We start from the raw sequence: 23,031 nt of genomic DNA, 5'->3' as shown, positions 1-23,031 counted from the left end.
AGGGAAGCTGGGTGGCGCCTGTGGTTCAAGGAGTAGGGTGCTGGCCCCATATACCAGAGGTGGCGGGTTCAAACCCGGCCCCAGCCAAAAATTGCAAAAAAAAAAAAAAGAAAATTTAAGGGAAGCAAGGCAGGGAGGGCAGCAGACATGGGCCGTGTGGCCTTGCACCAACCACAGCGTCACTGGAGAGCCTGGCTGCTTCCAGTATGCTTGCAGGCCATAGAAAAACAGTGCCTAGGGAGGGAGAAGGAGAAACATCTTTGCTGGCTATGCCCTGTCTAGTCTCTTCTCTCTCATTTGTGCCACCTGGCCTCCTGGGCAGCCCCTGCAAAAACCAGCACCCTCATGGGGCCAAGGGGGAAGAGGCACTGCAGCTCCCTCTGCACCAGAAGGCCAAGGTTAGCTTGCTCTCAGGGAAAGGCTGGGACACCTTGAAGACAGAGGTGCCCACAGTCCCAAGGCACACACAGATTGAAAGCCAAGGCCTAGGGACAGATAAAACTGAACAGACCTGGGGAGACCCAAAAGCTGGGTCCTAGTCACCCTTAAACCTGCATTGTCTTCTCCATCTCACTGATGCACAGGGCAACTCCCAACGGTCTCCTTTGGCTCCTTCTCAACTTAGGGATTCTCTGATTCTCTCTTCAAGGGATCCAGCATCCTCTTCTCTCCACCACATGAGCCTCCTTCTCAGGTGGCACTTGGGTGACCCCCCACCCCCGCATTCCTAACCTTCACCTGCCTCATCCTGGCTCAGCACCTCGAAGGACTTTTCAGAGTTCACATCACTCCCTGCCATCCCTGGCTCCAGACGCTCTAAGAGCTTCCCATCACAATGACTGGAGGTGAAAGCCATGTCTTTGCTGGAGCCTTGCAAACTTTATGCTGTCACTTCCCCTTGCCTCTGACCCCGAGCAGTTATTCTAGCCCCCTCTGCCCTAGCCCATCAGCTTCCTTACTGTTGCTGGAATAATCTGGCCTGCTCCCACCTCGGGACCTCTCCTCCTAAGGAACCAGAACCCTAGGCAGGAGAGCACAGCTGAGTACAGAAGGCCAAGAGCAAGCCCTGTTCCTTGCTGCAAGCCCCAGCACAAAACATACTGAAACCAAGTCCTCAGTCACTTCTCCAGTGTTTTATTTTTGACCTCAAACTTTGAGGAAGCTGCCCCCAGGAATCCTCTACTGACAAGCTTGGCACAGCTATTGAAGGCCCTGTGCCAGGCAGAGTAAAGGAGTGTGATTTGTGGACCTTTAAGGAAGAACCCTGCCTGGGTTTCCCAATAGGGACTGAGCAGAGAGCTCAGCCCCCAAGCCTCATTCTTCAAGTGGACAGCACAAAGCCGCTGGGGCCACAGGCACTGCAGCTGTCCCCAGCTACAATGTGGGAAGGTAATGACCTGGCCTCAGGGGACAGGCACAGGGAAGCCCAGCTAGGCCTGCTGTCTTTCAATATGAAGAACCAGGAGCCAGGAATTGGGGTGAGCAGGAAGCTACAACCTGTAAAGGGTATCCCTAGGCTGCCCCCACCTCCCTCACCTGCAGTCCCATAGGGTGTGGACTGAGAAGTCAGTAGCATGCCTACAATGGGTATCTCCACTTTTTTTTTTTTGCGACAGTCTTTGTTGCTCTGGATAGTAGAGTGCTGTGGTGTCACAGCTCACAGCAATCTCAAACTCTTGGGCCCATGTGATCCTTTTGTCTATGCTTCCCAAGTAGCTGAGACTATAGGTGCCCACCAATACCTGGCTAGTTTTTCTATCTTTAGTAGAGATGGGGGTCTCACTCTTGCTCAGGCTGGTCTCAAACTCCTGAGCTCAAGAAATTGACCACCTTAGCCTCTCAGAGTGCTAGGTTTATGAGTGTGAGCCACCATGACTAGCCCTCCACTTCTGCTTCAAACCTGAGATGGGAAGAACCCCATGGGCAGTGTCCTGGTGACCACCCAACTGAGATACAACAGGCTCTGGCTCTGTTCACTTTAATGAGCATTCTGCCCCACTCTAGTCAGGCCACCCCATGGGCCCTAGCTGGCCACTCTCTAGTCACAGGAGCCGTCCTTCCAGCCGTCGCGCCAGCGCTCATCCACTTTTGAGCAGTCAAAATCAGGCTTGCCCAGTTTGCGGTTCACCTCATTGTGCAGGCGGCATAACCATTGAGAGAAGCATGCCCGAGTGCGAGTGTCTGGCTGGTTCCTACATATCCTGTATGGGGGGAGCACAAGAAGGACAGGAGGCAGTGGCTCCACTGTCTCTGCCAGCTGCCTTGCCTGCTCTCAAGAGAAGAGAGCCAAGGCACTCCTTTGAGCTACACTTAGGAGTGCCTTCATGCTCCAAGGAATAGGAATTCCCAAAACAAGCCTGACCCTGCAGCTTCCCAGGACTGCTCAAACACCCACCTGGGGAAATTGGCAAACCCTAACAAGGACCCAGGGCAAGACTTTAAAGAACAGACCTGGCAACTTTACAACCTTATTAACAATTAGGAAGCCTCATCCCAGTGTCCCTAGCCCCAGGGAGAGAGTGTAAAAGAGGTGGAGCTGGATACAACCGCACACATGAAAACTAAACTTGCTTCTTAGCACCTGATTCCCTGGAGCAAAAGACTTCATTCTAACTGCCCAGGCAGATCTGTGCCACATATCCAGCCTGGAAACACAACAGCCCATCCATGGCTGTTGGGTGCCTAAATAAGGAAATGGTGGTTTTAGGGAGCAAAAGCAGTGGGTTCCCAAGGTCTTAAAACTAGTAGTCCTGCTCCAGATGTCAGGCAAAGTGTTCTCCCTAACTTGCTCCAAGCCTCCATCAGGGCTAAACAAGGGAGAGAAAGCCCAGTAGCTGCAGAACCAAGCAATGCTGGGCAGCAAATCCAGGCAGTGTGCCTGGCCTTTGAACAGAAAGAAGGCTCAAATGACCCCAGTTCCTGCTCCTCAGCAACCCTCTGCAACTATTCTCTAGGCTCCCCCTTATGACATCAGCCAGGGACCTCAGGTCCAGAATCCAAGTGCAATGATCTGTTGCCTGCAGACACAGCTTACCTCTTCCTTAGGTCTTCAGCACACTCCTCACATGGGTAAAACTTGGAAAATAAATGTATGAATTGAGCCATGTCTTGCTGCTGTTCTGGGGTGGGCAGATCAGGATAGTAGGCAGCGAGGGTGTGGAGGACAGCCCAGCTGTGGCGACCCAGTTCCTCTCGATCCTGTGGACAATCCTCCCTAAACTTGTCCCGCTGCAGCAGAAGTAGGCCAACTAAAGGTCAGTTCATTCTTCCCCAACCCGAAGCCCCAAAAGCTCCCCCTTTTAGCCCCAGCCGGTGGCCCACTGACTCCGGAAAGAAGTCTGCTGACGATCTGACCCACGTATGGCTGGCTGAAAATAAAAGGCCAGGCCTACCCTGGGGGGCAAGGGTTAGGGGTAGCCAATTTGGGAACGTAGTTCCTTGGGATGTGGGCCCAGGTCACCTAAGGACAAGGTGTGGGGTTGAGGGCTAGGGTTGAGAGGTCAGACAGGGCATTTGAACCTTCTGCTGCGTCCGCATCCACGTCTTGAAGTCCACGCAGGCCCTGCAAGGCCGCCTCGGGGAGGCGTCCTCGGCGACCTGAGAATCGGAGGTCGGCGCCAGGGCTGGCGTCGGGACCGAGACCACAGTGTCTCTCCGCCCCGCGCCCCGGCCCCGCGCGTCGGTCTCCAGGTCGTCTATCACCTCCGAGCGCGCGCCGCCCGGCAAGAAGGAGAAGAGGTTGCCACGGTAGAAGCGGCCACCCTCTCCGGGCGCCGCCATCTTGTTCGCGCAATGTCTGCCGGGCCAGGTCGGCCTCCAGAGGGGCCTCCAGGTCGGCCTCCAAGCCAGTGCGCGCGCTGCCGCCAGCGCGCGGCCACAGGAACCTGGGACGCGCGCCGCGGGCGCGGAGGCCGTCCCGGAACTGGGGCTGGGGGAAGAGTCTAAGGCGGGGCCCTGCGTGGGGGCGGTGCCGGCGGTCTGGGCCCGGGCCCTGGTCGGGGCGGAGCCAGAGGCCGGGGAGCGGGTCGAGGCGGAGCCGGAGGCCCGGGCCGGGGCTGAGGCGGGGCTGGAGGCCCGGGCCGGGGCAGGGGTGGGGGCCCGGGCCCTGCTCGCCCCTCGGGGCCTCGTTCCTCCGCCCGAGGGAGGCTTGCGTCGTCCGTGGCGTCGCTCCCGCTTCCTCCAGTAGAAGACCAGCGTGTTGTGGAAGCTGCGCCGCGGTCGCGTTGTGGACTCAGGCGGAGGTCGAGACGAAGTCCGTGTCGCGGCTCGCGCCGCCCCCATCGCTCCGCTTTGACCGTCCCGCGTGCCGGCGGCCAGGCTCTGTGTGCTCAGCTGAGGGGCGCGCCCGCCTACCGGCTGGCTACCCAACGCTATGGCAACGCGCGCCTGGCAACGCGGGGCGGGGCATGATCGCACAGAGCCGGGTGCGCATCAGGACCCTGAGCCCGGCGCCATGGCAACTTGGGCAACGCGGGGCGGGTCCGCGGCCTCAGAGGAGGTACACGCCCAGAGTACTGTAGACCCAGTAAGGGAGAACCTCGGCGACTCCTCTGCCTCCTTGCGTTGGTTCATTCACTCTGCAAATACTCGTGCAGGACCTTCTGTTTCAAGCACTGTTCCAGGCGCTGAGGAGACCAGGGAACGAGACTCCATTCCCTGACCATCCCAGTTCATAGGATAGTGGCCAAGAGAGAAAAAATAAAAGTCCCTAATAAATCTTCACTTACAAAATGTGGTGGGGGCCGTACACAGGACGTAGTAAATCCAGAAGACATTGTTGAGGAGGCGACCCTTGGATAGAGCCTGAGGGATGAGGAATCAGCTGAGGAGCACTTTCAAGGCCAAGCCCAAGCTAAGGGTCCTGACATTTTGCAGTAGCATAAGGGCCTGTGGGGCAGGACATTCAGGAGGGTGGTGGGAGGGGAAGGACCAGAGATGGTCAGGGGGCTTCCAAGGACCTGTTACTGAAACTACAAGTGGTGGTTCGTGTTGGTCACAACACAGAAAGCCAATTACTGAGACAACAGGGTTATCAAGCAGAAAAGGATTTATTTCAGAAGACACTGAACTGGGAGGGGGAGGCACAGACTACTCAAATCCATCTCCCCCATCAACAGGGGAGTTTTGTGAAGGTGAAAATGACTTTGAGGGCGGCGCCCGTGGCTCAGTGAGTAGAGCGCCGGCCCCATATACCGAGGGTGGCGGCTTCGAACCCGGCCCCGGCCAAACTGCAAAATAAATAAATAAAATAATAATAATATACAGGCGTGGTGGGCACCTGTAGTCCCAGTTACTCGGGAGGCTGAGGCAAGAGAATCGCCTAAGCCCAAGAGCTGGAGTTTGCTGTGAGCTGTGACGCCACTGCATTCTACCAAAAGCAAGAAAGTGAGACTCTGTTTCAAAAAAAAAAAGAAAAAAAGAAAAGTCAAGGGGTTTTATGAAGGTGAAAATGAATAATATATAAGGGGAGTGACCATCATTACATATTTGGGGTTGAAAGTAGCACATGAAAGCGCAGTGAGGGGGCGGCACCTGTGGCTCAGTGGGTAGGGCCCCGCCCCATATACCGAGGGTCATGGGTTCAAACCTGACCCCAGCCAAACTGCAACAAAAAAAATAGCCGGGCGTTGCGACGGGTGCCTGTAGTCTCAGCTACTCCGGAGGCTGAGGCAAGAGATCGCCTAAGCCCAGGAGTTGGAGGTTGCTGTGAGCGGTGTGACGCCAGGACACTCTATTGAGGGCAACAAAGTGAGACTCTGTCTCAAAAAAAAAAAAGAAAGAAAGAAAGTGCAGTGAGGAATCATGCTTCTACATACATCCCATGAACAAAAAATGGTAAGTCAGTCCCTCCTGGGGCAGGAATTGTATTATAATGAACTAGGGGTTAATGTTGTTCATTCTTTCAGACTGTGGGTAGGCTCAGTGGTTCTTGGGCACAATCTGTGGTGGTATATTGCTCATCTTGTCTCTTCTGGACAAAAGATGGTGTGAGGCTCTGTAGTTATGTGGCTGCATGGAGGGTCTGCCATTCCTGGGAAAGAAACTCAAAAGGGAATACATCAGTGTGACAGAAAGTTACAAAGTTCTGATCAGCAAATATTACTGGTCTGGGAATTTGAAACATATGAAAATTGCAAAAAAATTAATGTATTCTTTTTTTTGGCATTAAAAACACAGTATGTTTATTTACACTGTTACTTTTCACAGCACTGAATCTTATCACAGGTCAGTATCTTCATTCTACTACTTTACTGAGTTCATTCATCAGTAGTTGCTGATGGATGAAATTAATGTATTCTTTTTTTTTTTTGCAGTTTTTGGCGGGGGCTGGGTTTGAACCCGCCACCTCTGGTATATGGGGCTGGCGCCCTACCCCTTTAAGCCACAGGCGCTGCCCCTATTTTTTTTTTTTTTTTTAGATAGTCTTGCTTTGTCTCTCTCTCTCTTTTTTTTTTTTTGGCCAGGGCTGGGTTTGAACTTGCCACCTCTGGTACATGGGGCTGGCACCCTACTCCTTGAGCCACAAGTGTTACCTTCTCTCTCTTTTTTTTTTTTATTTTTATTTTTATTTTTTTTATTTTATTTTTATTTTTTATTTTTTTATTAATTTTTTTTTTTTGTTTTGTTTTGTAGAGACAGAGTCTCACTGTACCGCCCTCGGGTAGAGTGTCGTGGCGTCACATGGCTCACAGCAACCTCTAACTCTTTGGCTTACACGATTCTCTTGCCTCAGCCTCCCGAGCAGCTGGGACTACAGGCGCCCGCCACAACACCCGGCTATTTTTTTGTTGCAGTTTGGCCGGGGCTGGGTTTGAACCCGCCACCCTCGGCATATGGGGCCGGCGCCCTACTCACTGAGCCACAGGCGCCGCCCTCTTTTTTTTTTAAGACAGAGTCTTGCTTTGTTGTCCTGGGTAGAGTGCTCTGGCATCACAGCTCACAGCAACCTCCAACTGTTGGGCTTAAGCGATACTCTTGCCTTGGCCTCCTGAGTAGCTGCCACAGTACCTGGCTATTTTTAGAGATGGAGTCTTGCTCTTATTCAGGTTGGTCTCGAACCCATGAGCTCAGGCAATCCACGGGCCTTGGCTTCCCAAAGTGCTCAGATTACAGGTGTGAGCCATTGTGCTCAGCCTAAAATTAATGTATTTTTGCTTATGGAGCCGGTTACAGTACTTTTCAGCTGCTGTGGGGACTGGGGATTTATTCTAAGGGCAGTGGGAAGGTGGTGGACAGTTTTGGGCAAGGCTACCCCAACCTGATCCCATTTCTGTTTTGTATAGATTCCTCTGCCTGTCATGCGGGAAGTAGCTTTCATAGGGGCAAGCGAGGAGCATGAGGACGAAGTGGGAGCTGTTGTACCTACTCAAGAGAGAAGAGGGTGAGGTTATGCAGAGGAAAAGTGGACAGGATCCAGGGCTGAAGGGGTGTGGAGCAGAGAGCTGTCAGTTGCAGCGGGGAGGGGGGCTCAGAATCCCTTTAGGTTCCTTGTTGTGAGTAAACCTGAGCCTTCCCCAGCTTCCCTCTTCTTCCAGGAGAGCAGAGTCTGTGGTCACCTGAGCCCTCTGCTGAGATCAGGGATGGGGGGGCAGTTGAACACTATGCAAATCAGGCCTATGCCAGCAAGTGTTCATCACCTGGGCCAGGACCAGGGGATGCTTGAGGGCTTTCAGAGTCAACAGCTGGTGGGGCCAGCACACAAAGGCCCTTTGTTGAGGAGAGGGCAATTTCCTGGAGGTTTGCCCCGGAGGCTGACCTCTCCTTGGATGGGCTAGGATGGGGGTAATCCCAACACAGAGCTGGTGACTCTAGCACCAGGAAGAATCACTGTATGTCAGGGTTGGATGTGGTTTTGGAAAGCCCCACTATAAGGAAGCAATTTGAAGAGGTGGGGCACCTGGGGCCCTCTGTGCAGATTCTAGGACCTGCAAACCTCCCCTGGTTGATGGGAGAATGAATCTCTCCCTTCTGACCACAGAGGCTGTGTTTGTAGAAAGTTGTGATAAATCACAAATTCAGAGGTAGCTCTCAAAACAGTCCTAATGACAACCTCCCTAACACCCTAAGAGCCAGGACTGCAAAGATGGATCCTCTTCCCTTGAACAGAGTCTCCTCACCAGGATAACTCCTAATATGAGCCTGTGAGATCTGTGCCGTACCAGTCCCCAGTAAGCACACACACACAAAAAAAATCACAATAATTATCCATTTAATTCAAATTTTCTCCTCTGTGACGTGGGGACATTAAGAGACCTTTCCTCCAACATTAGGATTAAGGCAAACAAAGTATTTAAAGCCTTATGCATTAGCACTCTGGGAGACCCAGGCCAGTGGATCACTTGTTTGAGCTCACAAGCTGGAGACCAGCCTGAGCCAAGAGTGAGACCCTGTCTCTAAAAAGTAGGCTGGCATTGTGGTGGACATCAATAGTCCCAGCTACAAAAAAAAAAAAAAAAAATAGTCCCAGCTACTCAGAAGGCTGAGGCAAGAGGATTGCTTGAGCCCAAGTAGGCTGGCATTGTGGTGGATGTCCTGTAGTCCCAGCTACTCAGGAGGCTGAGGCAAGAGGATTGCTTGAGCCCAAGAGTTTGAGGTTGCTGTGAGCTTTGGCCCACAGCACTCGGCTGGGGGCAAGAAAAGTGAGACTATCTCTCCCCCCCCCAAAAAAAAAAGAAAGAAAAAGAAAAAGTGGCTGGGCACTGTGGCTCATGCGGGTAATCCTAGCACTCTGGGAGGCCAAGGCGGATGGATAGCTTGAGCTCACGAGTTTGAGACCAGTCTGAGCAAAAGTGATACCCCGTTTCTACTAAAAATAGAAAATCTGGGGCAAGAGGATTGCTTCAGACTGAGTTGGAGGTTGCTGTGAGCTATGATGCTGTGGTACTCTACTGAGGGTGACAGCTTGAGAATCTGTTTCAAAAAAAAAAAAAACCACAAAAAAACAAAACCCAAAAACTTCAGCACAGCACTGAGAGCTTGGTTCCAGGTGACAACCCCTCCAAACCCCTCCCACCACCCATTCCTGCCAGTTCAAAGACATCAAAGAGAGCTATTGGGCACACCCCAGGAGGCTGCGCCAATCCTAGCACCTCGAAGGGCAGGGAGAGCCTAGAGAGTTGGGCCAGCAGGATGGGTGGTACTTTGATTACCAGAGCCAGTCCCAACCCTTCCACTGCCCATTCTTCAGGACACCATTTTGCACACCTCCAGGGCCAGGAGCTCATTCTTTTTCCTACCATTTCTGCCTTGGGCTCTCCAAGCCCTGTGCTCCTGTGCTCCAACCCTCCCCCCCCCTTGGACTCAGGGGACAGCAAGGAAGCTGAAAAGGACCCAAGGGTGGGAGGGCGGGGCACCTCCACAGGCCTGGGGGAAGCGTCGGCAGGAATTCCACTCCAGCCAGTCTTCTGGGTGCCTGGGAGCCCCCTGGAGGGCAGGGAAGCAGCACTATCGTCAGTCATTGCCCACCCTCTGAGGCTCACAAGCTGCGAGGTCACAGCAATGGCAGGAGACCGACACCCAGTTTCAGTGCGAGCAGTGGCCCTGGTGCGGATAGAGCGGCTCCAGGTGAGTCCCGCCTGGGCACCCACCAGCCCCAAGGGGGAAGAAGGGTGGTCTTGGCCCAGCCCCTTCGAGGGCTTCTAACTTATCCTCCCCCAGACATTCACTTTCTCAGTGCACTGGTCAGACGGCAGCGACACTTTCATGCGCAGAAGCTGGAATGAATTCAGGCAGCTCCAGGTGAGTGACCCTGAGCCAGCCAGCTGCCTGCCAGAGCATGGGCCCACCAGTGAGCCCCCCCCACCCAGGACCTCTCTTCCTGCCCTCTGGGGCTTCCAGCTCTTAAGATCTGGGTAAGGGGGCGGCGCCTGTGGCTCAAGGAGTAGGGCGCCGGTCCCATATGCCAGAGGTGGCGGGTTCAAACCCAGCCCTGGCCAAAAAAAACAAAAACAAACAAAAAAAAAAAATAAATAAGATCTGGGTAAGGAACTCCGCCCTCCCACACCTGGTGGGCTGTCCAAGACCGATGCCCTGCCCTGATTTCCCCCCTCAGAAGACCCTGAAAGAGACCTTCCCAGTGGAGGCAGGCCTGCTGCGGAGATCCGACCGAGTTCTCCCCAAGCTTCCTGGTCAGGCCAGCCAGGGGCCCCAGGAGGGGCGGGGAGGGCAGGGCCTTGCGGGGAGAGAAGGGCAGGGGAGTCCAGGGATGGGCTCCACAGTGAGCTTTTGTGGTGCCCAAAGATGCATCGCTGTTGACGCGCGGGGGACTCATGGGCCGTGGCCTGGCCCGCCTACAGCTGCTGGAGACCTATGCACAGAAGCTGTTGGCGACTGCAGAGCGCGTGGTGCAGAGCCCAGTGCTCACTGGCTTCTTTGCTCCACAACCACTGGACCTGGAGCCAGCGCTGCCACCCGGGAGGTGCTTGACCCACCCCCAACTCCCACCTTCAGTGGCATTTGGATGCTGGGTGGACTGGGGGAGGGAGGATAGGGGAACCTATTTACTCACTTTTCACCGGTGCCTGCTGCCCTTCCCAGTCTGGTGATCCTGCCAGCCCCCAAGGAGCCCCTATCCCTCCCCGCTGGCAGCCCAACCATTCACAGCCTGGAGACTCAGAGCCTGCGTTGCCTGCAGCCCTTCAGCACACAGGACACACGAGGCGGGTCTTTCCACGCTAGGGCCCAGGAAAGGCTGGACGTACTGCTGCGACACCCTTCAGGTAGGGACTTGAGGAACCTAGGGATTCACCCTCTGCCCCCTGGATCTGACCAGGCCTTGGGGTCCAAGTTCCCTCCTTTCTCCTGCACACAGGCTGGTGGCTGGTGGAGAATGAGGACCAGCAGACAGCTTGGTTTCCAGCTCCCTACCTGGAGGAAGTGTCCCTAAGCCAGGACTCCGAGTGGGCCGTGTCCACATGGAGCAATGGTATGAGCCTACCCACCTCTCCCAAGCCCTGCCATCATAGGAATATGTGGTCAGAGAAAACTGCAGAGCAGAGAAAAGCAGCAACAAAGGCCTGGGAGTACAAGCTTGGTCACCAGTAGCTAGAGGTTTTAGAATGGTCCCCAGTGTCAGCATAGATCCAAGCAGAAAGGGAAAACCTGGAGAAAGGTGAGGGCCCCAGCCTTTTCGGTCTCACGGTGATCCCTTAATACCCACCCCTAGGCCCCCAGTTTTGCGCTTCCCGTGCCTACGAGGGCAGCCGTGCAGATGAACTATCAGTGCCTGTGGGGGCGCGAGTGAGCGTGCTGAAAACATCCGACCGTGGCTGGTGGCTGTGCAGGTGCAGGGGTGGGACTCTGGGTAGGGGAGCCTCCTCAGGGCAGGCGGGTCCCTAATCAAGCCTCGCCCCCTGCAGGTATAGCGGCCATGTGGGCCTCCTCCCAGCAGTGGTGCTGCGGCCAGAAGGGCTGGGTGCACTCCTCAGTGGGCCAGGGTTCTATGGTGGGGAGGACAGACCTGGTGAGGCTCGGGACTACCCTGATGCTCTTCAGGCTACGACCCCTGCCCCTACCGTACCCACCCGTCCCTCTCTGAGCATCATCCGGAGCCGCTGTTGCACCATCACATGCAGGGCACTGGGTCTGCACCTAGGGTCCCAGGGACCCCCTTGACAGCTGTGGAACCACATGGAAGGCTGCAGGGTGCACCCCATAGCCCAAATAGGCTGAGGATCCAGACAAAGCAACTGTCAGTGACTGCACCATCCCCAACACTGAGGGAGGAATAGAGGCAGCCTGCCCAAGAGGGGAGATTTCTAGTTTTCTGAGTAAAATTCTTTCAGAATAACCCAAACCCAGTCTCACTGTGCTGATGAGTAGGGCCTGCTGGATCTCTGCCAAGCCAGGGTTTGGGGGTAAGCTGGCAGGGTCAAGGCCGTCAGGCTCTGAAGACCATAATAGCCACCAGGGACCTGTATCAGACAGAGCTGAGACAGCCACACAGAGCAGGGATAGGAAATTATAGCTTTATGTGCTTGAGGGCTGGGGGGGTGCAGGGAGCATGGGCAGTTTTATGCTATGCCACAGGAAGTCCAGGAAGGTGGCTGTCTGAAGTGTCCGACTGAGCCGCTGAAAGTGCCGCTCTGGGGGATAACAAAGGGAGGTCAGGAGGGTTCTGGCACCCACCAGGCTGCTCCCCCACCTCAGGCTGTGCCCAAGTACCAGTGTAGGGCAGTAGGGCCTCAAGCGCTGCCTGTACTCCATCGTAGGCTAACAGCTCCTCGGGGGGCTCATGCCGAAGGAGCGCACTTAGCACAGCCTGGGCTTCATGGCAATGCCGTGAGTTGGTGTTCCATGTGATACAGAAGCGCAGCAGGGCCTCTGTAGGGAACAGAGGTGGTCACTCTGCCTGTCAGGCCATTCCACTCGGACTGGCCCTGCTTCCTGGGCCACCCCAGCCTGACTGGGTCCCAGCCCTGCCCACCAGCCCTGGACCTTTCTGGTCTCGCCGCAGTCGGATCACAGTGGCTTCCAGCTTCTCACAGGCCTCAGGGTCCCTACGGATGGCTGTGGGAGAAGGGAAGACTGAGTCATACAAAAGGGGATCAGTGGTCCTGAGCCCACCCTCCCTGCCCCTAGGGGAGGCAGTGACCATGGATGACGGTCAGCACAGTATGGGGCCAATCCAAGGAGATGGCCAGGCCCAGAGCCCGCAGGTACCGCTTCTCATGGAGCAGGTTGTCCAGTTCTTGCTGCCTGGTGGGGTGGGGACAGGAAGCCATTGGACCCAGGCTGGGGCTGAAGCCAGCACTGTCAGGACTCAGCAGGCTTGGGCTTGAGCACCCACACGGTGGTGAGCCCAGCATCTAGCCTGTTTTCAGTAGTGAAATTTCACATCCCACTCCCAACCAGACTTACTTGATCACCTGTTCTTCCTGCTTGGCCTGTTTCTCTGCCTGTACTGCCTCTGTGATGTCCTGGAATCAGACTGGTGTCAGAGGGAACCCCCATAATACCCCACCACTGCCCCAGCCCTCAGGGCCCACAACCTTCCAGAGGATGACACGGGAATCACTGGCACCAGTGAGGGTACGGTCATCCATCCGGCTGCAATGCAGCCCCCAGACTTTGTCCTCATGGGCATCCAGTGTCTGTACACATTCATTGTTCTTGATGGTCCAGAGCTTCACAAGGCCATCAGAGCCACTGGTTTGGGATTGGAAGAGGCTCAGCCCTGGGGCCAATCTCCTACCTCACCCCACCCTGCTCTACCTCTCTCACCTGGACAGCAGCTGTGTGCCACGGCTCACAAAGGCCACCTTCAACACGGATGCATCATGGCCCTCAAATGTCTGCAAGGTGGGAGAAGGTGAGGGCATGAGATGTGACCAGGTTATGGGGGCTGGGCCTGGAGGATGCTGCTGACCTTGAGACAGCTGAAGTCCTGTAGTGCCCAAAGCTTGATGGTACCATCAGCGGAGGCTGTGGCCAGCACTTGGTCCATGGGTGAGAACTGGACACACCAGAGGCCACGGCGGTGGCCTGAGAAGACACCCAGCAGCTGGCACTGTGGCAGAGCCCAGAGCTTGGCTGTGCGGTCCTGTGAGCCTGTTGCTAGCAGCTTGTCGTTGGGGGCAACAGCCACGCTGTTGATGTCCTAGCAATAGAAGCAGTCAGCAGCTCAGACCCCCACATTTAGCAAGTGCTTGACCACACCCCCACCTCCACCACTGTGGTCACCTTTTCATGGCAGCGCTGGGTAGTCTGGGCTTGCAGAAGAACAGGGCTGCTATCTGGAGCTGTGCTCTTAGACAGCAGGGCTTCAGGAAGGGGCCACAGCTTCACAGTGCAGTCCTGGCTGCCCGTCACCAGGAAGGACTCCTTCAGCCTGTGGCCCAATGGGGGAGAAGGAAGTACAGCTGAGCCCGGACTAGCCCTGATCACTAGCACATTGAAGGTCTGGGCTGCCAAACCCCAGTGGAGATCAGCTGGAATTCCTGGGATGCAGACTGGCTGCATCACTCCCAAAGACCCAAGAGACGACCAAACCCATCTGCACTATCCACCCTCAGTGCCACCATACCCAGTGACTTGGCCCCAACTACAGGATCCCAGTCCTAAACCAGTGTTCTCCCACTTGGACCTTGTTTGGTGTTCATGCCCTTTCCCCTTATCTGCCTCTGCAAGACTACTTCTGAGAAATTCCCCACATCCACGGTGTCCATAGGCTCCCCCTACCCCAAGCCCATTTTCTGTTCCATATCTGGGGCTGGAGCTTCAAAGAGCAGGCCAAAGCTATCACCACTGGCACTGCTTCCTCTGCTGCCCCCCCACCAGCAGGCCTGTGCCTCCACTTCGTCTGACACTTCTGAATCCAGCCCTGAACCACTACCTAGAGCAGCAGATGGTGCCCACGCTGTGTGTGTGCCCAGAGCCCTGAGCCACACAGACCACCTGGCCAGCCTTGTTCATCCTCCAGACGCGGATGGTCTGATCCTGGGGAGAGAGGCAGAGCTGTGGTCCTATTGCCTTGGCCTCCCACCTGGGTGCTGTATCTGTGTACTTCTTAGGGTGCCTCACCTTGGCACAGCTGGCAAAGAACCACCCCTTCCGGAACACATCCAGAGCCAGGACTATGTCTGGGAACAAGTGTGTCAGGGTTGGCAGTCAGAGACCAACAACAGCAAGGTTGGGGGTGGGGGCAACCAACTCCTGGGGCATCAGTTGGGCTCAACTCACCTGTGTGGCCATGAAGGATCTGGCAGGACGATGTCTGCAGCTCAAACACTTTCAGGCAGGGGCTGTTGGAGGCCACAACGATGTGGGAGTCCTCAGGTCCAAGGAACCGGACATCCAAGACCTCCTCACTGTAACCTGCAAACTGTGGATGCAGAAAAGACAAAAGACAGCACCTGGCTAAGTGTAGGGCTGGTGTTCCAGCCCTCAAGTTGAGCAGAGATGCTCACCTGTTTCTGCAGCCGCAGAGAGTGTGCCTCATAGAGCAGAAGATTGTGGTCGGCAGTGACACTGAGGAGCAGGCCAGCGGTACGAGCCAGGGAACAGTGGGTCAGCTCCCGCCCGGAGCCTGGTAGCCGAGATTGTGTGTGCACACACTGCCCAGAAGCTGCCTCCCACACCCGCAGCATACCTGTATGGAGGTGGGCTGCTAAGACTCAGGTCCCTTGGCCTCCCCCAGCCTGTGCTGTCTTCCTGTGCCCAGGTCCCATATACCTAGGTTGCCAGCCGTCAGGAAGTGCAGGCCTGTGGACTTCACACCCAGCTCAGGCGCTGGTTCCTCTGGCAATAGCACAGCAGCCTCTACACTCTGGGAACAAGTTGGGTCAAAGGTTATATAGTCACGTCCCTCTCTGCCCTCACTAGCCCAGCACCCCCCCAGGTCTCCTACCTCAAAGACTGGCACAGTCCTTGTGACCTGGTGGCTGCGAAGATCCCAAACAATACAGATCTTGTCACGACCAGAGCTGCAGGGAAAAAGTCACCTTAGTTCCAGAGTCTTAGCCTTGCCTCCCCTTATTACCAGGGCCTGCCACTGACCTGAGCATAGTGCAGCCATCAGTACTAAAGGCCAATGAGGTGATGACACTGTAATGGGCAGTCAGCACAGCTAAGCATGACCTGTCCTGAAGTGACCACACACGAATGGCAGCATCTGCAGCTGAGGAGAAGAGCAGCAGGCAGGCAGGGTCCGGGTGGAAGGCCACCAGACTGTGGGCAAGTGGAGCAGGACAGGTAAGGTATGTGCCCTGAGCATAGTGCCTCTGCCTACTCACCTCCCATCACCCCCACTCACTGCACAACACCAGGTGAGCCCCGAAAGTGGTGTGTCCCATAGTGCTGCGTGATGTCCCAGATGCGCACGGCCCCGTCACAGCCACCTGCAGGGAAGTATTTGAAGTGAGGGGCTTGTGTGCCCAAAGCCCCTGCTCCCATTCACTCCTGCCCATCCACCCAGCCGGGGCCCTACCTGTGGCTAGCAATGTGGAGGTGGGGTCAAAGGCCATGGTGGCCACAGGGGCTGTGTGTATCGCCTTCCACACGCGGGTAATCCTGCCCTCTCGCCAGTCCCACTGAGCCAGCAACAATGCCCTGCTGGCTGTCACCAGCACCTGGAGAAGAGGACAATTCAGCTAACAAGTACAGATATCCTCATCAACTCAAAGGGTGGGGGAGACACCAGAATTCATCTCCCATCCCTGCTCCACACACCTCATCATTGGGGCTGAGATCAAAGGTCGTGATGTCTTCTTGGTCCTCCTAGGAAAAGAGGGGGTGGCCAGAGAACCATGTGCACAGGCTGCTTTCCTTACTACTCCCTTCACACCACACACCCTGCCCTCACCTGCTCCAGGCTTTGCAAGATGGCTCCCGAGGCCACCTTTAGGACATTGACTCTGGTACCACAGATACAGAAGAGGTGCTGACCGTTTTGGTCCAGCTGTGCACAGAGAGAAGGTAACATTCAGCACCCCCATAGCTTCTGGCAGCCCTATCACCCTGTCTGCCCCAAAGCTGGTACCTGTGCTTTTCCGCCCTTGTAGAAAGGCTCAATCCTACGTTCAACAGCATAGCTGGAGAGAGAACAGGGGAGTGAGTCATCATCCATTCCCTTGGTCCCCAGTGCCTGGCCCTGTGCTGGGTGCTCTCCCAGAGGTGAACCCAACATACCCCTGCCCTGAGGAAGGCAGGGAAGCAGCAAGGACCCAGGGAGAAAACTAGCAGCCCTGTGGACAGTATTGCTACCTCCAGGTGACAGGTAAGTTGTAACCTAGAACTAGTTGGTGATCCACAGTGGTAGGCTGAGACAGCCCAACAGCCCAGTCTTCTGAGATTCCTTAGTGAAGATCATGCAGGACCCTGGGGACCCTCTGTGGGCAGCCAGGCCTGGGTAACAGCCTAGAGCACCACCTCTTCAGGTCTTCATCCATGACATCCAGCACCTCTTCCCCACCAGACTCCCCATCTACTCTCCTAACCTTGCTACCAGTTACTTTCTTTTTTCTTTCTTTTGCAGTTTTTGGCCGGGGCTGGGTCTGAATCCACCACCTCCCGCACATGGGGCCGACGCCCCATTCCTTTGAGCCACAGGCGCCGCCCCCAGTTACTTTTTTTTTTAAAAGCACATTTTTTTTGTTGTTGTTTTTGGCCAGGGCTGGGTTTGAACCCGCCACCTCTGGCATATGGGACCGGCGCCCTACTACTTGAGCCACAGGCGCCACCCCCAGTTACTATTTTTTAAACATGACTAAATGCACTCTAGGATGTCTGACCGTTAAGATGAAACCAGCCCCTCATTCCTTTGCACCTAGTTGACCCTCCAACAGAGGTGCTTCTGGCACCGGGTTTTCCCTTTTCTAGTGTCTGTCACCACTTAAGCCCTTCCGCCACTTAAGAAAATGATTTATGCCATGAAACCGCGCTCCCCTGGGAGGGGACTGAATCTGTTCCCATCCAGGAATTTGGCTCCTGCGCTACAGCCGATTGGTCTCCTCTCTTCTAGCTTTCGAGACAGGAGGGACAAAAGGTGAAAGCTCTCCGCCTGCCCAGGCGTGGTTCTTCGTTTCCTACCACCGCCCAGGAGGAGCCCCCCGACTTATGTTCAATCCTCCCCTTACTCCTCCTTTGGCATTTCTCCTTCCCACTTTACAACCCCACACCGGCTCTTTGTTTAGGCCGCACTTGCTGCCACCTCCGCCGATCAGGCTCGTGGATATCGGCTTCCACGACCTCGAAGGCCAGTCCATACACAGCTCTCACCCCTTCCGCAGACCCGAATGGGCGCCCACGCTCACTCCACGGCCCGCGCAGCTCTCTGAGCGCCTCAGCTAGTTGGGTTGCGAACCCGGCTCTCTTGCCCGGCAGCTGCCCGCATCCCAGTGCCCTGGACTCACTTGGCCTTGAAGCGGCTCGCTCCGGCTGCGGTCTCTGCCATGTGGCAGCCACCGTCGCCGTCCGGGTTGAAATGCTCTTGAGCGCCGCCGCCACCGCGTGAGGTAGGCCTGCGTGGAATTCTTTACTCGAGGCGCGCGGCGATCGCGTCATCAGGCGCAATTGCTAAGACGCCAAGGAGCGCTTAGCGCCATCTTTGCTGTGGGCAGTGGCTGCTGGAGGAAGCGGAAGCTGGCAGAAGGATTTCCAGTCGAGTGGTATTTGGAGTTTTGCGTGTGCAGCAGGGCACTGTGGGCGTTACTAGCGTATTCCGCGCGCCGTCTGGTTTCTTAATGGCAACTTATTTTTAATTACTTTTATTTTTTAATTTCTTTGAGACAGAGCCTCAAGCTGTCGCGCATCATAGCTCACAGCAACCTCAAACTCTTGGACTCAAGCGATTCTCTTGCCTCAGCCTCCCACGTAGCTGGGGCTACAGGCGACCGCTATAATGTCCGGCTAGTTTTTCTATTTTTATTTATATATACTTATTTTTGAGACAGAGCCTCACTTTGGCGCCCGTGGTAGAGTGCTGTGGCGTCATAGCTCACAGCAACCTCAAACTCTTGGGCTCAAGTGATTCTCTTGCCTCAGACTCCCAAGTAGCTGGGACTACAGGCGTCATTGAGCACCTTCTGTGTGGAAAACTGTCGTAGGCACTTGGGAGATAATCAGGGAAGAAAAAAAATCCCTGCCCTTGTTTAGCTCATTAGCAGGGAGGAACAGGGAATGCCCTTAATAGTTAAATGATTTGTGTGGGCAAAATATATTAGCAAGGGCTGGAGGGGAAGGCAAGGGGAGCAGTTCATCCAGGCTGGAGTGCAGAAGCTGATCATCTCTCCAATCTCAAACTTCTGGGCTCAAGCAGTCCTCTTGCCAAGTAGCTGGGACCACATGCACCCACCACAACACCTGATTCATTTTTCCTGTTTCTAGTAGAGCCATGGTCTTGTTCTTGCCTTGGCCTACAGAGTGCTAGGATTACAGCCAGGAGTCACCATCCCAAGCCAGGAGCTACAATTTTTTGTTTTCTTTTCCAAGGAAAAAAGGAACTTTGAAAGGAGGTGCAATTTTAAATGGAGTGGTGGAGCAGGCTTTATTCATAAGGTGACAGCTGAGCAAACACTTAAAAGTGGAGGAAGTAAGGAAGCCCTGTAGTTATATTGGGACAGTGCTTCAGGCTGAGGAGCTGCCAGCACACAGACCAGGGGCTGGGAGTGCCTGACAAAGCCCATGTGGCCTACAGGGAGTAAGTGGAGAGAATGTATGGGCAGGAAGGCAGAGATAATGCCTGTGCCTTGAGCCATTGTGAGAAGTGGCTTTTACTCTGAGTTAAAGGTTTTGAGCGGTTTGTGGTACTGGCTGCGAAGCTAGTAAAACAAACTAGTATAAAGTAACTGGGAAGGAGATTGTGAAAGGGTAATTGGGGTAAATCTCTCTGAGAAGAAAGCAAGCAAATGTAGGTCCTCACCTGCATTTGCAGGGGAAGAACTTTCCAGGCAGGCACAATGGCCAGTACAAAGATCCAATGGTGGGAGAGAAGAGTCCATAGGAGAAAGGTTGAAGCATCCCTGGAGTAGTGCCGGGAGAGGCCAGCTGGGTGACAAATGTGACAGGCCAGCAGGCAGGGTACAAGGCAGACCAGGCCTGGGCTCTGCATTTATTCACCTCTAATTTATAAGGTAACTTAGCCCTGGGTCCCCCAGACCTCAGCCCCCATACTGCCTTCTGGGGCACCCTCAACTGCCTCCTGCGGGGCACCCATGAGCAGGGCCTCATCTTCTTCCAGGAATTTGCTGAGCTGGGCCAGCTGCCGACGGACAAGGCTGGTGGCCCGGTGTACACGGCGCACGCGCTGCAGGAGGTGCAACAGCAGGACCCGGCTGCGCTCCTGGCGCTGGCTCCAGGCCTCACGCAGCTCGCGGTAGCAGTTGTGGCTAGCACGCTGGGCTGGACCCAGGGTGGCCCCACAGCCCAGAGAGCAGCGCTGCTGGACACCTTGCTGGCAGTGCTGTTGGTGCTCACCCAGGGTGCCACGAGGCACCTGTGCAGTGCAGCCCTCGTTAGGACAGGCCATCAGCTCAAATGGGCATGAGTCTTGGTGCCCCTTGCGATGGGCCAGGGGGCATGTCACCAAGCAGCCTGCTTCAGCGTTCTTGCACTGGAGATGGAAGGAGAGCACTGTGTGAGCCAAAGATGGTCCTGGTCGGTATTGCCAGCTGCATCTCTGGCACCCCCACCCCTGGGGTTTTGGTCACCAGGAGCCAGTGAACTGACAGCCTCCCAATTTCTTCTGACTCTAGTGAGGGGATGGGGAGACAACTGGGCAAATGCTAGAGATCCCAGGAGTTGGGGCCTGAGTCTTGGGAGTACTGGGAGGTACATGGCTAGGTTGGCCTGCTGAGTGATATACACATGCCAGGTTATTTTTTTTTTAAACCTTGGTTTCCTCATCCAGTAAAGTTAGCGGCTGAAGAGTAATGGCCAGCACACTAGGCACTTCATCCTTTTTTTTTTTTTTTTTTGAGACAGAATCTTAAGCTGATTCCCTGGGTATAGTGCTGTGGCTTCATAGCTCACCGCAACCTCCAACTCTTGGCCTCAAGAGATCCTCTTGCCTCTATTTTTCTATTTTTAGCAGAGACATGTTTTTGCTCAGGCTGGTCTTAAACTCAAGAGCTCAAGCAAATACACCTGCCTCTGTGCTCAGATTACAGGCATGAGCCACCTCATCTGGCCCTTTTACAGCTTAGCCTCAGGGGCTCAGAAAGATTAGGTAGCTTGCACAAAGTCACACAGCAAGTAAGTGTTAGCGCCATAATTCAAATTCATCCAGGTCTGTTGACCCCAAGCTGCTTGGTTCTCTTTGAAGATGAGATTCCCCTTTCCCCCTCTCCTGGCTGTGCTCCACGCAAGGGTGGTGTGAGTTCTTTGAGCTACCTTAACTTCTAGACGGCCAATGGTTTTCCGGAGTTTATTCACATGGACCATCTTTTTCCTTTTCACCTCTTTCCTGCAGCACGGACAGGTCTTTTGTCTGGAAGGAGGCATAAATAGGGTGAGTGTTCTGAGTGGAAGGGGCAGGTCTCCCCTGGTCCATCCTTTACTGGGTGACCCAATTGGTCTCGTCTCCTGGAGGAGGCATGAAGATGTATACAGGGAGCTCTCAGCTCCAGGACTGGGGCCAAAGGATACCATGGAATGTAGGGACACACACATTTTAGTGTCCTAGATTGGGAGGCGGAGTGTTATGGCCATCATGACCCAGTGCTTGGCAGACTTTCCCCTCTGTCCTGGACCCCTGCCCTCCCAGCCCCTTGGGTAACCAGTGGTACCTAGCTAGCCACCGGAGGATGCACTTTTTACAGAAGATGTGGCTGCATGGCAACCTCACTGGCCTCTTGAGAACTCCATGGCAGACAGAGCACAGGAAGTTTAAGTCAGGCGGGCTGGCGAAGAGGTTGAGATCATACCCGCCACTCTGTAAAGGTCAAGCTAGCATTAGGGCCTGGTTGGGACCAAGTCTAGTTCCCAACTCCACATACCTAGCAAGAGACCCCAGGAAACTTTGGGCAGGTAGGTGGGTCTCATGTGAACCCCACATAGTGTCCAGGTCAGCACCTGCTTTGAGGCAGCTGTAGGGGTCAAGACCCCCATGAGATTGCCAGTTCCTGGCTGGAGAAGCTGGCCTTATCCTGGAGTTAGACCTAGATAGAGCTTCCTGAAAGGCTTCTTTGTGTGGTATGGGGGCTCAGTGGCCACCCCTTCTCTTCTCAGAGCAAGGTATGGGGGTCTATTTTTGGACAGTTGGGCACACATCTCAGGGCTGGTGGCTAAAGGGCCCCAGGCTTACCATGATCTGTCTTGACTGCAGCTCTACTGATCCTCAGGGGTCAGGAGCCTGCATTTCACAGTGGGTGTGGGCCGACATCACAGTGGCATTGTCCAGCTCAGGCCAATCACAGCCTTGGTCCAGGGCCCACTGGGATCCTGCATCACTTAGCTCTTGCTCCCCTCTCTGAATGAGCACATGAGAAGGAGAGGGCAGCCTTGACCTGCAAGTCTATAGAGCACCCTGCCATGGGGATGGTCGACAGCTGATCCCCAGGCACCATCAGACTAGGAACCAAACTTCTGGGACCTACTATCACAAAGTCAAGGCTTCAACAAGATCACAGGGATTGCTCCCCTCCCCTCTCACATACAGCTGCCCAGGTGGCAGGACTTCTAGGAACTTAAAACTTTTTGACACACTGGGTCTCTTCAGTTAGGGCCCAAAATTCAGGGTGCTAAGCCATGAATTCTACACAGCTGTCCTTGTACTACTGGTTTGCTGGCCCCAGCTGCCTCCCCTTAGCTCAGGCTACTTTACCTGTCACTGTGGAGGTGAAGTCTAGGACACGGATAGAGAACAGTATTCTCAACCTGGGTCTGCCATTTAAGGGGTGTAGGGCGTTAAGACGCCACCTGCCAACCTCCAAAATTCTACCCTTGTGTGTCCAAAGCTGCGTTGAGCTAGCCTGGGAAGAGGTGGAATCCCAGTAAGGTTCCCCCCCCAGCCTGATATGCGGAACATAGGAACATCTACACGCGGGTAATTTGATACACAGCTTCTTTATTCAATATGTAAGAACCAAATCCTTTTGCTTTTGGTCCCGGCGGCGTCAGGCGGGAAACAACCAGGGTCCTGTGGATAGAAAGTAGAGTTAGGGGTCGAAAGCCAGACCATGCGGACGGCCGCACCGGAGTCCCGGGCTACTCCACCTGTCGGGGCCTGGGTTTCACCCCCGCACACGAGGCAGTGGGCGGTGAGCTGAGGCCCCTGCTGGCTTTGGGCGCCGCATCTCACTCCCGGCTACAGCCAAAACCGGGGGTGATTTTCAACCAACGCCCCGACCATCATCAGCATGCATATAACGAGCGGCCACAGCGGCCAAACCTACCTCTAGATACAGGTGGATGCCAAGGAAGCTAGAGAGACGCACCGCCCCTTGCTGCGGCGTTTATAACTGCCCTTCTGGTGACGCAGATTTCCGGGCCGAGGCGGGGCAGTTCACGCAGGCGCACGCAGAACACAGCGAGGGGCGGGACAACGCAGAACCAATCACAGGCTGTCTTGTGGGCGCTCGGCTCGCTCGTCCTTGG

General features: G+C 55.0%; 4 protein-coding genes and 1 non-coding gene across 9 annotated transcripts; 1 reads left to right on the top strand and 4 right to left on the bottom strand.

Moving 5' to 3' along the window:
• Window positions 1-1,962: 1,962 nt before the first annotated feature.
• On the bottom strand, window positions 1,963-4,388 carry GFER (growth factor, augmenter of liver regeneration). The gene is made up of 3 exons (XM_053557893.1): window positions 3,520-4,388; window positions 3,035-3,228; window positions 1,963-2,201 (listed from the first exon to the last, which is right to left on the bottom strand). Exons 1-3 carry the CDS (start codon window positions 4,279-4,281, stop codon window positions 2,039-2,041), a joined length of 1,119 nt encoding a protein of 372 aa, XP_053413868.1. The 5' UTR covers window positions 4,282-4,388; the 3' UTR covers window positions 1,963-2,038.
• Window positions 4,389-8,728: 4,340 nt separating this feature from the next.
• NOXO1 (NADPH oxidase organizer 1) lies at window positions 8,729-11,920 on the top strand. Its single transcript, XM_053557887.1, has 7 exons — window positions 8,729-9,564; window positions 9,658-9,738; window positions 10,052-10,127; window positions 10,240-10,417; window positions 10,537-10,718; window positions 10,811-10,924; window positions 11,165-11,920. The coding sequence occupies exons 1-7, from the start codon at window positions 9,130-9,132 to the stop codon at window positions 11,335-11,337; spliced, it is 1,239 nt and encodes a 412-aa protein (XP_053413862.1). The 5' UTR covers window positions 8,729-9,129; the 3' UTR covers window positions 11,338-11,920.
• A 26-nt stretch (window positions 11,921-11,946) lies between these two features.
• On the bottom strand, window positions 11,947-18,059 carry TBL3 (transducin beta like 3). Of its 2 annotated transcripts, none has more exons than XM_053557885.1 (22): window positions 17,850-18,059; window positions 16,478-16,529; window positions 16,301-16,396; window positions 16,168-16,215; window positions 15,926-16,067; window positions 15,752-15,836; window positions 15,496-15,666; window positions 15,347-15,422; window positions 15,172-15,265; window positions 14,907-15,088; window positions 14,680-14,821; window positions 14,521-14,579; window positions 14,333-14,436; window positions 13,681-13,828; window positions 13,367-13,597; window positions 13,222-13,292; window positions 12,990-13,146; window positions 12,859-12,917; window positions 12,593-12,696; window positions 12,436-12,507; window positions 12,163-12,321; window positions 11,947-12,083 (listed from the first exon to the last, which is right to left on the bottom strand). In XM_053557885.1, the coding sequence occupies exons 1-22, from the start codon at window positions 17,888-17,890 to the stop codon at window positions 11,968-11,970; spliced, it is 2,409 nt and encodes an 802-aa protein (XP_053413860.1). In that variant the 5' UTR covers window positions 17,891-18,059; the 3' UTR covers window positions 11,947-11,967. The 2 variants fall into 2 exon arrangements, with proteins under 2 accessions (XP_053413860.1, XP_053413859.1); XM_053557884.1 differs by lacking the exon at window positions 17,850-18,059 and adding an exon at window positions 17,638-17,829.
• Window positions 18,060-19,567: 1,508 nt separating this feature from the next.
• On the bottom strand, window positions 19,568-23,017 carry RNF151 (ring finger protein 151). 4 transcript variants are annotated; one of them, XM_053557892.1, is made up of 5 exons: window positions 22,493-23,017; window positions 21,740-22,030; window positions 21,222-21,367; window positions 20,827-20,923; window positions 19,568-20,047 (listed from the first exon to the last, which is right to left on the bottom strand). In XM_053557892.1, exons 2-5 carry the CDS (start codon window positions 21,740-21,742, stop codon window positions 19,574-19,576), a joined length of 720 nt encoding a protein of 239 aa, XP_053413867.1. In that variant the 5' UTR covers window positions 21,743-22,030; window positions 22,493-23,017; the 3' UTR covers window positions 19,568-19,573. The 4 variants fall into 4 exon arrangements, with proteins under 4 accessions (XP_053413867.1, XP_053413866.1, XP_053413865.1 ...); XM_053557891.1 differs by having other exon boundaries at window positions 21,740-22,573; window positions 22,830-23,017; XM_053557890.1 differs by having other exon boundaries at window positions 21,740-23,017.
• Window positions 22,649-22,775, bottom strand: LOC128563061 (small nucleolar RNA ACA64). The gene has a single exon (XR_008373722.1). It is a non-coding gene; the product is annotated as a small nucleolar RNA ACA64 (small nucleolar RNA).
• Window positions 23,018-23,031: the final 14 nt, after the last annotated feature.

Source organism: Nycticebus coucang, chromosome 12 (genome assembly GCF_027406575.1).
Source record: "Nycticebus coucang isolate mNycCou1 chromosome 12, mNycCou1.pri, whole genome shotgun sequence".
NCBI lineage: Eukaryota > Metazoa > Chordata > Mammalia > Primates > Lorisidae > Nycticebus > Nycticebus coucang.
Note: the sequence above shows the minus strand (reverse complement) of the source record. Positions and strands in the feature narration are given on the sequence as shown.